We start from the raw sequence: 13,437 nt of genomic DNA, 5'->3' as shown, positions 1-13,437 counted from the left end.
AAGTAAACTGTTGCCTGTGCCGGTTCTTGGGTTTGACCTCTAATTGCATTTGCTCTTGTTAAAGTATAGCCAGAGCTTTGTGTACATTGAAGTGTATTAACCCTGAATTTCCATTAAGATTATAGTGTTGCTTGAACTTGGTTGGGAAGAAACAGCAGCAGTAATTTCACTTGTATTTTAAAGTAAATGGCTTTAACCAACTAAATATAAAAAGAACCAATTCAGCAACTGCAGTATGTGCTTTTCCTTATCAACTCCTTGAGGTCTACATAATTAGGCTATGCAAAAGATTACTGATCAATGCAGAGAACTGCATGTATTGGAGCACTGCACTGCATTTGATACCTTGCAAGAAGATATTTTAACAAATTCAAAGTGAAATAGTTGAAATATGTTGACATCTGATATACAAAATCTGATGACAGCTTTAATAATTGTCTTCTTCAGTCTGCCTTTCTGTTTGCAATGCAACATTGCGACACGTTTTGAAATCAAATAAACATTTTTTATAAGAGGATCTTTAGAATGGCATCCTGTGCATGTTTTTCTGTCAAGTCCAGGTTTTTATAATAGTATTCTTCTATTACTGTTCTCTTGGAAGAAAATACAAAAAAGTGGTTTCCATTTTTTTTTTTCACAGAAAGCTGTGGCTGCAAATGATACAAAATTGTATCTTTCTACTTGAATGTATTGCGAGTTATGCTCCATAAATGTGGCATCAAGCTTTATACCAGTGCATTTGATTGACTGAAAAAGCAAAGCCTTTTTTTAAGAGAGTTTGTTTAATAATTACGCTTAATCAACAACAAATGATTCATATTGACTAGGAGATGTAAACTACTGCCAGTCAACAGTTACTATTACAGGAAGTCAAGAACAACAGAAAGCAAAAATAAAAAAATGCATGCCTCAGGAACAGCTGTGTAGATAATGATGCCAATGAGTGAGACTGAGAATTAGGGGCTTCTGCCCACAGGTCTCTTTTTCTGCCTATAGGTGTTTTTCTGCCCACTGTGCTTTCACAGTTGATTGCCCCTGAGGTCTTTCAGCTGCATTCAGGAAATGCATGTGGCTGCATTGTAAATGCAACTTAAATATAAAATAAATGTAAACTTAATTTTTTCTTCATTATCTGTCTTTCTTATTTGTTAAAGTAGCATGGTGACCAAGCCCTTTCCTCCCGTTAGCTTGATTGCACTTAGCAAAAGCCAAGGTAGCTTTTGGACCATTGGTGAATGGGCAGTAGACATTGCCTTGGAAATTGCTGAATGTACCTATATAAGACCAATGTATTTTCCACCTTGTCAGTGAGTGCTGAATAATCTTACCCGTTTCATTTCATTTCATTGTCATCTCTAGGAGAATGGAAGTATACAGGAGACAAAATGGTTACAACAGATCACAAAGTAATTAACTTTTTTTTTCCTTGAAGTTTAAGACTAGTGTTATAAAGATTTTTCTCAACTTTATAATTCTGTTCCATTATTTGGTTGGGAGAATTGTCAGATGGAATTTCAATTTTTGTGTTTTATGTGCTTGGTTTGAGCCTAGGGACAAATACACTTATGAAGGTACTTGCTGCCCTTTTTCATATGTCCAGTGTGGCAGGTAATAACAAAAGAGTTCTGTTTCATTTTTATATTCATATGACAGCAGATGTCTATTTCTTTTTGCTTGTGAAATGTGCCAGGATTTCCTGGGTATAGCTATAGCCCCAAGTGATTAAGAACTCAAGTCACTCCTCTCAAGGAAAAGTGATGTGAAAAACAGATGCAAATATGTCCAATTGCATGAATCAAGTCATAGTTTGTAATGTGTAAGAGCAGTGCATGTGTCTACACTTAATATTAAAAAGGAAAAAAAAAAAAGACATCTGGCTCATAGCAGATGAAATATAAAAACCACAGACACATAGGCAGAGTTGTGCTATTGCTAGACAAGCGTGGAACAACTGAAATGCTCATGACACTGAATTGTGGCCCTGACACTCCTGTTGTTATGGGTGAACTTCTTAATTCCCTGTTTTGGTTGTGGCAGTTCCTGGGCTGGCTGGGGAGTTTCGACACTGACCAGTTAACATTGGCTGCAGGAATTGTTATTGGAATGGCTGACAGCTGTCTGCCAGCCTGTCTGCATGGCCTTCCTGTGCTCGCTGCTGCTCGGCTGCACACTGCTATTGTTCATCTGGAGCCTTTCTCTTAAAATCTTTCCCAGCTGTATCCTGATACGCTAAACCACTTAAATTAGCTCCAGATTGCTCTGTTTATTTTGTGTGAGATAAGTGAAAAAGTGCAATCCTAGCAGTCCTCCTCAAGTAAACACAGAGGAAAAAGGGGGTACAGGATATTATGATGGAAGAAGCAGATTCTGGACATAAGCACGAGGCTTTAATGTATGTAGATTAGTTCATTCGTCTCTGCTGTTTGCATGTAATTGTAAGTTTTGGCAGCTCCATATCCCTGGAAGTGATTGTTTTCTTTTTCCTTTTTAAAGAAAAAAAGAGTGTTAGGTCAAAGTAGTATTCCTGCCTGCCCCCATCCATCCCCCCTCTCCCTTCCCCCCTGCCCCACCACTACCAAAAAAAAAAAAAAAAAAAAAAGAGGAATTAGGAGAAAAGTGAAACAATGATCCTCTAAGGTTGGCAGTCTTCCCTGCAATCCATGCACATCTTAAAGCTCTTGCTGCATCTGAAGTCAGGGAAATCTGTTGTACATGACTGATCAGCCATAGATGCAAAACCAGTTTTAGGCTGTCTCCTGTCCTCACATGTTAGAGTTTGTTCATCTTCTCTTACCTTACAGCTGCAGCTTAAAGCACAAAACCATCAGGCCTGAGGTCAGGCATTTTCCATGCATCTGGAAGTATAGATGCATTAGTTTTGGCTGATTGGAGCTTATACAGCCTGTCTGTAAGTACAGTAACAGTTGCTGGACTTCCTGCTTTTTTCCTCCAAAAGCTGCTATAAATGTGTCCTAATTAGATCCATTATGTTGTTTGGATAACAGCACTAGACTTGTTGTAAGAGAGTTCACACTGCTTCCAGAAGCAGAGCTAAAAAAACAAATATATTCCAAATAAACTTCTGAATGCTTTTACTGAATAAAAACACCTAGATGTTGCCAGCTATTGGACAGTTTCTGGCACCTACAAGTCTTAATGCTTGGAATTTGGTGCTTCCTAGCATACTCCCAGTCATTTATCAGCCCTATCTAGTCCTCCTTTTATGGAGGCGTGTCTGTCTACCGTATGAACATCTCTCTCCTACTTGGTAGGAAGAGAGGGGGGTGCGCTTGAAAATAAAATGTGAATTTAACCATTTTTCTAAGTTAAATTACCCCCTGATTTTAAATGAAAAGAGAGAGCATATGGGAGAGTCTCCATTGTTCCTTTTAGCAAAGAGAAACAACTTTATTTCTTCTCTTGTCTTCACAAAGCAATTTGTTAATCAAAAGCAAGAAACTGTAGTAAGTACTATGAATTAATATTGACCATATTTCCCCTTCAAACATTTTGTGCGCATATTTCATGCTAGATTATGTGCAGGTGATGGCTTTAGTGTGTCAGCAGACTTTAGTTGCAGGAGTAGCAGGAGCTTAAAAGATCCCCTTTTCTCTTTATTTTAAAGATGCTTTAATTTGGTAATGTATTGAACTGTCCAAGACTGCACTATAAAATTAAACAGAGTTGTGTTGTTTTTTTTTTTTTTCCTGGTCTGTACTCACTTTTAAAATACTGCATGGCTTTAGACAAGCCTTTCAAACAGAGCTTGGCATGGTTTATATATTAGACAGATGTGTGCTAGATCAGCTTACTGCAGGGGCCCATGAGGAGAAATTTAAGGGTATGGGAGTTTTCTCTTACAGCATCAGAAAATTCAGTGGTTGAAAAATGTAGGAGGTTAAGCACAGGTGAAAAATAGAAAAAAAAATCTGCAGCATGTGAATGCTGGTTTTGAAAAGTACTGTACATACAGCAAGAGTGTTTTACTAGTATTCTGTAACAGTTTTCAGATCTAGATGTCTGTTACTGAGAGCCAGAAATGTTAGGCTAGATCTCCTCTTCATAGACTCTAATTACACCAGTACTTGATAAATGATTAGAGGTGAATACGCTTGTGATATCTAATTACATCTGTAACATTCTTGATGCTTAAATTTTCTCTTACTTTGCCCTTAATGTAGATACATTACTTAAAATGCTTTCTTTGTGCTCAATTTTGAATAGGATAATAAAGTGGTTACATAGTCAAAAGACTTTCTTGACACACATCACTTGATTTTTTTTTAAATTATTTTTTTATTGACTCCTTATCAAATACTTTTTGGATGGCTACTCTAAAAAGTAAATGCATTTTTCCAATTGGATATGTATTTAAATTTAACAACATTCTGATAATAAAATATTTTGCATGTTCATATTTTTGAGTTATCAAATAGTTTTGTTCTTTTGTTACTTATTGCTAAAATTTATTTTTGCAGAACTTGTTGTACTGAGAAATACAGTACTAAACAGTCCAGAAATGCTTGTCCTAGTGCACTGTTGTACTGAAAGTTTTTATGTGTGTTTGATTGTGTTCTTGTTTGTTTGTTTTCTGTTAAGACTGTTACATTTCTTAAAGGAAATAACTTATTACATGCTGTATTTTGTAGAATTATCGTTGTAAACATTTTCCATATTGTTGGATCACTTTTTGTTCTACAAATGCCAAAAACAATTGTTAAGCTAATGATAATTAGAATTACTAGGGTACATATTTAGGAATGTCATTCTGCCCTTGTAACTGAGGTTGTATAATATGTATCACAAATTTAAACTCTCTGGTTTTATCGTTTTATGAGAATGGAAGGTTTAGAACAAATAGAAATCAAAGACAATTTATGTAAAGCCTAAGTATTTTTATGAGGCTCATGGTTTAAAACAATATGTACTCAAAATGTAGTCAGGAGGGGTGGGTGGGTTTTGGTGTGCTTTTTTGTTGTTGTTGTTGTTTGGCTGGTTGGTTTGTTGGGTGGTTGGTTGGTTTTGGTTTTTTTGTTTGTTTGTTTTTATTTTTGGTAAGGAGGGTTATGAGTAGCTTCTTGCTTCGAGTAAGAAACCACTGTTGAAAGGAAATACTGGAATTGAAACTGCTTAATAACAGCACCTAATACAACCCTGTATGAGTCTATGGAGAATTCTCAGCAACACTTCTTCAGAGAGCTTGTCTAGAACAATTTGCCAGGCACATGAACAGGACTGCAAGGCTTAGCTCAACTGTGGTCATAACAAGAATGCAGCAACATGAAGAGTCACAAACAAGACAAAAAAGGGTGCTCTATTAAAAAAAAAAAAAAAAAGTTACTTTGCTATAGAATCATAGAATTGTTCAGGTTGGAAAAGACCTCTAAGATCATCTAGTCCAACCTTTATCATAGTACTGACAAGTCCACCCCTAAACCATGCTACTAAGTTCTAAATCTACAGGTTTCTTGAAGACCTCCAGGGATGGTAACTCAGCCACTTCCCTGAGTAGCCTGTTCCAATGCCACACAACTCTTTCAGTAAAGAAATTTTTCCTAATATCCAACCTAAACCTCCCCTGGTGCAAATTGAGGCCATTTCCCCTTGTCTTATCACTTGGTGCTTGGGAGAAGAGACCAATCCCAACCTTGCTACAGCCTCCTTTAAGGTACTTGTAGAACACAATAAGGTCTCCCCTGAGCCTCCCTTTCTCCAAGCTAAACAACCCCAGCTCCCGCAGCTGCTCCTCAAAAGGCTTGTTCTCTAAACCCTTCACTAACATCATAGCCCTTCTCTGGACACTCTGGACACTGATATAAGCCAGGATGCTGTTGGCCTTCTTGGCCACCTGAGCACATTTCTGGCTCACATTCAGATGGCTATCAAACAGTGCCCCCAGGTCCTTTTCTGCCAGGCAGCTTTCCAGCCACTCTTCCCCCAGCCTGTAAAGTTGCGTGAGGTAATTGTGCCTCAAGTGCAGGACCCAGCACTTAGCCTTCTTGAACCTCATACAGTTGGCCTAGGCCCATCAGTCCAGCTCATCCAGCTCCCTCTGCACAGCCCTCCTATCCTCAACAGGTCAGCACTCGCTCCTACCCTGGTGTCTTCTGTGAACTTACTGAGGGTGTACTTGATCCCCTTGTCCAGGTCGTTGATAAAGATAGTTGAAACAAGATCTAGTCTGTTGGTGGAAAAATGTGTTGCTATACAACAAGGCACGTTGTTGCTTTTGAATAATACACAAGACAAAGCAAAATTATTTTCTGTATCATTTACAATTTTTAATTTAGTCACTTAAGTCCTACAGAAAAACTGACAAAGGATAAGGGAAATCTTTAAAAGCGAAGACCAGTTCCTAGTTTATTTGCACCTCTATTCTAGAGTATTAATTTGAGGCAACACCATTAGCAGAAGCTGCTAAGACAGTGTGTGCAGGTAGTAAAAGTCACAGAAGGGAAATCATTTGGACCATTTTGCCATATGCGGAAAAAAGTACTTGGGCTGATCATGCTAAAGTGTGCTTTGGAAGATGTTCTTATGGTGTTTTCACGCCATCCAAAAATAAAATAAAGATCTTTTATTAGTTTTTTAAGTAAGCTTTTAATTTCACCACATAGGCAATAATGATTTCTGTGCACATGATTAGGGGAGGGTAAGCTTTTTTTCTTAAAGCAAAACAAAGTCCCCAAACTGGCGTTATGTATTATTACAAAATTGTTTCCATTTGAACTCCTTTCTCAACCATTACTTTCGAACCCGTTGATATGTGAAGTCTTGGTAAACCAATTAACGTTATTAATATTGCATCTGAATTCAATAGCAACTGGTAAATTAACTTTGCAACGAATGCACAATGAGATTTATGATCCTGGGAAGACCCTTGGTCAGGGTTTGTTCTGATGTCACCACTCTTGCCATTTTCAATTTTTCCATTGTCTGAGAATGGGTAAATAATGAATGAAGTTTTTCACATAGTTCTTATTATCTGTTGCCTATGTAGATTGTCTTCATAGTATGAAGTAGGCTGTTGCTGCAGTTGCAGACTAATTCAATGAAAAAGTGAGTCAATGCAAAGACTGGAATCCATACATGCTTCATTAGTTATTACTCTCAGAATTGTTTTTTCCTGTTCCTTAGTATCAAGCTGTTCTTCAAAGAGGTTATTATATTCATTAAGCTGTTTACTAGTTGCATACATCCCACACCACCACATATATATAGTGCACTAGTCAGAATGTTTGGCAGCTGGCAACTCTTCAGAGAAGAGTTTGGGAGAAACAGAATGGCCCCTCTGTTTAGTTTTGTTTATTGATTCCTTAAAGAACTCCTGCAAAACATCTTTGACAGTTTACAAATTACAGATTTAACAAATTAAATTCTTTCTCATGTATATGACAGTGAATATTAATGACAAAAGCAGATGTTTGTGAAGAGAAAACATTGGAATTCATTTTTAAAAGTATAGTCAAAATGCAAAAACTTTGTTGTGTTTTATTTTGCTTATGGTTTATATATTTTTTTTAAATCCTATTCATTAGCTTTACAAAACCCACAATATTTTGAAAGACAGCTGTCTTCTGTCGTACAAAGATTTTTTTCAATATAGATTATATTCTCTGATTTTCTATGTGAGAAATATGTTCTGTTTTCATCTAAAATCTTTTGGGAGGAAGGTACAAGGGATTTTTGTTTTTTCAACTCGGTCTGTTAAAGTGTTTTAATGTGAACACCATTGTATTGACTTTAAAAAGGGGGAGAAAGTGATTAGGTGTAAGTAGGAGTATGAGGGAAAAAAGTAAAAACAGTCCTAAGTGAAATAATTTTTTTTTTCTTGAAGGCAAATTTGGGTAGTTGCTAGGCTTAAAAGAAAAAAATATATTTTTTTTCCAGCTATTTTCATCAAAATGGATGGCAGAAGTTCTCCAAGACTTAAAATGTATTCAGGATGTTGGAGTACTGTGTAAAATTATTTCTAAAGCAAAAGCAATTTCATCTGGAGAGCTTTATATCAATCTCTTTTATCAGAACACATGTCCCAGAGATATATCCTTATGGAAAAACTAACAAAATGTGTTGTTGCTTGTTGCTTTTGGTTTGGGGGCGTCATGTTGGTTTGGGGCATTTTAGACCTACTAATTTTGTTAGTCAGTTCAATTGAGATTGTTTGATGTGGCAATTCTTTTGGAAGAGGAATTAAGATCCTGTCAGATTCCTGTCTTTGGATACTGAAGGACAACACAAAATTAAAAGACATTTGTGCTACTCACAAGAGACATACACATTGGCAGGGAATGATACTAGAGATGTGCATGGCTTTTATACCCAGGGGCTCTAACTTTTGTCCAATTCCTGGTCCTTAGAAGTATCTACTGCCCTATTATGTATGTCACTACATGGTTCCCTCAGATTTAACAGTTGTAGGCTCTCTCACCAGTACTTAGAGCTCTCAATACATTTCCTTTTCTTTTTACAGTTTTTGCTTTCTCTTACTCAGCAGGAATGACATCGCTTCCCAAATCAGTGCAGCACTGGTGTTTTTTACCAGTTTATACAGATTTCTCCATAGTCAGCAAGGCTGATGTTAATTCAAAGGTGCACTACTTTGATCAAACCAACCTTTAAAAGTAGCTATGATCCTTTTTGTGTGTGTGTGTGTTGTTGTTGTTGTTGTTTGTTTTGTTTTGTTTCTGACCTTGTTTTGCCATTTATGCTGGCAAATTTGCCAGCATAAATGGTTCTGGTTTTGCCATTTACGCTGGCAAATATGCCATTTACGCTGGCAAATATGCCTCGAATTTCAGCTTACAGAAGAAAATCCTGTCAGAATGAAAAAGAACATCTCAGGTACCCTTTTCTTAAAATAACACAGAATGATGGGATTGATAAAAATACCAAGAGAAAATAAAAGTAGCTAAATACCTATCAAACCAAGCCAAACCAAGCCAACAACAAAGCTCATTAAAAATGTATGATGCTTCCATTTAAGAAAACAAACAAAACTGAATAAATTAGTTAGGTAATGCTTATGCCAAGTACCATCATTTCTAATTATAGCCTTATTCTCTCCCCTTTCATCCTTTCTTTATGAACAGGAGCTGGTTTGTTTTATGATTTTTGTAATGCACATAATATGTTGTGGGTACTACTGAAGTCTAAATTATACAGATGTAATTACAAAAATGATTCTTACAGATAGGAAAAATATGCTCACTACATTTTCCAGACTATTTTGCTATTATATTTAATGAAATTCTACTTGATGTTTGTCTCCAGGAAAGAGACAATTGAAGTATCATGCTTGGGGGAGGCTTGTGTTTTCAGCTGAAGTAGCAAGGCTGAAGTTTTAATAATAAGAAATGTTACAAATCAGGGCCTCTAGCCTTAGGTACCTTGATTCCAAAAGCTTTGCTCTGGAGACTGCTGAGGTAATGTGTTAGGATGAGTCATGGAGAGAAACAATTGCAAAAATGGTTGATAAAGCGTTGAGGAAGTGTTGTTTTGAAGTGGGTTTATAATTGGATATGGTTCTGGTGTAGAACATGAAGCAACAATGATCCTATTTGTCTGTTACCTAACTGGTAACAGTGCCTGTGTTGTAAATGACTGGAATTTTCCATATGGACTTCTGAGTGTGTTGCATGTTCAAGATACTTTGCTAAAACAACATGAAGAGTTAGTAAGGAGTGGCTTATTTGGAAGAATATGAGAATGTCTGTATGCCCACAGACAGAAGATCCATCTAAACATGCATCCCCTCACTGCAGCAATATCTGGTAGCATGTGCCTAGGAAAGTGTTAGAACTTGTCATCACTGTCCTTCACCAAAAACTTTGTGAAATTTTTTCTATCTTCACAGCAGCTTGTGGCTGAAGAAATTCCTGAGACAGAGGATCTGTTTTAGTGTCTTAGAATGAAATATAGTTCTTTCATTTAATCAATGATATTGATCAATGATATCGATGATATTTTAATCTTGAACTTCTCCATTGGCTTTCTGCAAACTTTGTGCAATAGCATCAATGGATAAATTATCAGTAAGATAGCATCCACAGGTGTTATCTTAGAGGAAGGATGTTTGTATTGGGGCTGCCCCTTGAGTACTGTGTTCAGTTTTCGGCCCCTCACTACAAGAAGGACATTGAGGCCCTGGAGCGTGTCCAGAGAAGGGCTACGAAGCTGGTGAAGGGCCTGGAACACAAGTCCTATGGGGAGCGGCTGAGGGCACTGGGGTTGTTTAGTCTGGAGAAGACGGAGGCTCAGGGGAGACCTCATTGCTCTCTACAGGTACCTTAAAGGAAGGTGTGGGGAGCTGGGGGTTGGCCTCTTCTCACAGATACCTAGTGATAGGACTAGAGGGAATGGCCTCAAGTTGCACCAGGGGAGGTTTAGGCTAGAAATGAGGAGACATTTTTTCTCAGAAAGAGCAGTCAGGCATTGGAACAGGTTGCCCAGGGAACTTGTAGCATCACCGTCCCTGGGGGTGTTTAAGGAAAGGTTGGACGTGATGCTTAGGGACACGGTTTAGTGGGTGACATTAGTAGTAGGGGGCTGGTTGGATCAGATGGTCTTTTCCAACCTTAATGATTCTATGTGGTTACATGATACCCATCCATTTTGTGTCCTGCTGTCTAGACATACCCTAGTAGGTAAGACCACCTAGAACTCCAGTTACAGTCCTGTAGTGTTTTTTCATGCCTTTCTTTCTCCAAAATCTACATCTCATAAAGTCAGTGGCTTCTTTTTTATTCCCTTCCCCTGCTTTTATTATCTACTATTTGGCTTAGTATTTCATCAATACAGACTTGACTATGATCTTTTAGTATGATGAAACTTTCTACTCTTTAATGTATTGTTGATATTTGAAGTCCTAGATAGTATTTCAAACCATACAGAAATAGATATATCTAACTTTGAAAAATGATATTATTTATGTATAAACTGTAAGTGACACATCAACTCTGTTCTGCTTAACTAGAAAGGAAACTTCAAGAATCAAAACAGAAACCATCCTTTTCCTTCCTTCAAAACTTTCTTGATAAGTAGGTAGAAGCAGAAGATAATTCTTGAATATGAATTCCTTAGGGAGAGGGAAGTAGTAAGTTAGAAATCTGAAAACAAGTGGGGTGAATCTTGTTTCACATGTTGTTGTTGTTTTTCCATTTACATATCAGGTAAGCTATCAAAACAAGAAAATATTGTTGTCCGTCCCCCCCCCTTTTTTTTTTCAATCTTATTGTACTACATCTGACATTGCATATAAGTCTTTACTTGTGGATATATGTTAGACAGAATCCTTGTCTCAGGAATTTTATTGCATAATGAAACTGGCATAATCTGAATGTCTGAACTACAGATAGTAATGTCTCAGGAAAAAAAAAAAAAAGTACAATAAAGATTTGACTGTAAACCAGAAAAGGTACACTTTTCTCTCTCCATTCTTCAGTAAGACATTCTACTTCTATAATTTCCTTGCTACTTTGTTGTTGATATGCCAGTTTCTATAATCCTGAATACTAGCATTAAACAGCTAGAGAAAGTAAGTACCCTGTCATACAAAGAAAATACTTAACATACTTAAGATTTGATTCCACAGTATGTCCTAATTTCTAAAATTGTGTAGCTACTGATACCTTTTACAGTAATACCACCAAAGGTTAAGAGCTACTGAAAGCCCTGTTCCCTGAGTATTCCCAACAGGAATTCCTGTTTACACTAAGAGTAAAAGGAACTGTTGAACTGATGTCTTCTTTATCTCTGACAACTGTTTAAATTCTCAGATCTCATCTTTGTGGGAGAATTATTGGTAGCTAGTATTGGGTTGCATGTATTTCATACTGTAAACAGTAAAACTCTTGATTTATTTATTTTTTAACCCAAGAGTGCAAGCAGCCCTGCTGGAAGATAATTGGGCCACAGAGCACTGCACTTTCCAGATCATGCAATTTTTTTCCTCACGTGTTTCATTTAGTTTAGGCTTCCACCTTTGAAAATCTTCCACTACATTATTCATTAGTAGAACAAAAAGAGTTTCTCAGTAGAAGGATGTTCACAGTAGGGGTTTACACTGATGCTTAATTAATAAAACAGAAGGGAGATTATTTGGCCGTGTTGCAGTTACAGTAAAGTTCTTCTGTAATCTGTTGGACATGAACTTCCTGTTTCTTACCTTAAATTACAGCTTTTTAGTCAGAAAGTGCTTAAAATAGAAACTTGACAGATTTTACTGAATGTCAGTTCAATGACTACTATGGAAAGTAATTTTAAACTTACTAAAATACAGAAAAATCATGCTTACAAGGATTGCTATCAATTACTCTTCTGAAATCATTAAAGCAGGTATGAACAAGAACAGCTATACAATAAAATAGTAGTAAAAGTAACTTAAAAGTGTCATGAATCCTGTCAATTTTAGGAATCTGGATGTTTTTCTAAGTGTAGAAGATTGGTCAGGAAAGAGTTTAAAAGGTTACATGAACTCTCTCTAATTCATGTAGATATTTCTGAGTTGCTGTAGTCAAAGTTCAACTTTTTCTATAACCATCTTGCACTTTGTTCTCACCAAACACAGTAGACTCATTTCCAAATTGTTTCAACTATTTCATGTACTCTGAACTCAAGTTTTCTCCCTTTGCCTGTGAAATCATCTGTTTTGTGTGACATCAAACAAAAAAAAAAGAGAAAATTAGTTCTAAACTATGAGTACATTTATTGTCCTGATACTGGCATAACAGTTTTCCATTTAAAGTATAACTGCTTCAGAAAACAGAACAATAGTGTAGTCTGAATACTGATGATGATAGCAACTCTTCCTATGGTCTTGAAAGTAGTTGGAATTATTTTTTTTTTTAAGTCCATAGCTCTGGAAGCTTTGGATGTCTAATGATCAACGGTAGTTGTTAACAATACCTTTCTAAATCATTGCTTTGTAGTATGGTATCATTTTTGCCCAGTAATAACTTTTCATTGAGGTAATTTGTAAGACTCTTGCAAGAATTAACTTAGTTTTTAACACATTCTGCATATATAGTACATTGTATTAACACCTAACAGCTCTATGCAAGTACTTGCATGTCACGTCTACATTGTGAAAATATTTTTTTCACATGGGTGAATAAATGTTGTAGGGAGGATTGTTCTGTGTCTTTCTTACCACTGATTCCTTACAATTACTTGTTTTTCAGATAATGGAGGACAGACTATGGCAGGTGGAAATAACTGGCCACTCAGAGGAAGAAAATGGACCCTCTGGGAAGGAGGAGTGAGAGGAGTAGGCTTTGTTGCAAGTCCTTTACTGAAACAAAAAGGTGTAGAAAGTCATGAACTAATACATATCTCTGACTGGCTGCCGACACTGGTGCACCTTGCTGGAAGACATACCAATGGCACTAAGCCTTTGGATGGCTTTGATGTTTGGAAAACTATCAGGTAACTTGCATG

At 36.8% G+C, this 13,437-nt stretch overlaps 1 protein-coding gene across 1 annotated transcript in view; it reads left to right on the top strand.

The window, feature by feature from the left end:
• The window catches only part of ARSB (arylsulfatase B), a 65,124-nt gene that overhangs the window by 19,155 nt on the left and 32,532 nt on the right, over nt 1-13,437 (top strand). Inside the window, exon 5 of the mRNA XM_083819060.1 lies at nt 13,182-13,425. Coding sequence (XP_083675186.1) covers nt 13,182-13,425 — 244 coding nt within the window. The remainder of the gene's footprint in view (nt 1-13,181; nt 13,426-13,437) is intronic.

The sequence above is a fragment of the Anser anser genome (genome assembly GCF_964211835.1).
Source record: "Anser anser genome assembly, chromosome: Z".
Classification (NCBI taxonomy): domain Eukaryota; kingdom Metazoa; phylum Chordata; class Aves; order Anseriformes; family Anatidae; genus Anser; species Anser anser.
Note: the sequence above shows the minus strand (reverse complement) of the source record. Positions and strands in the feature narration are given on the sequence as shown.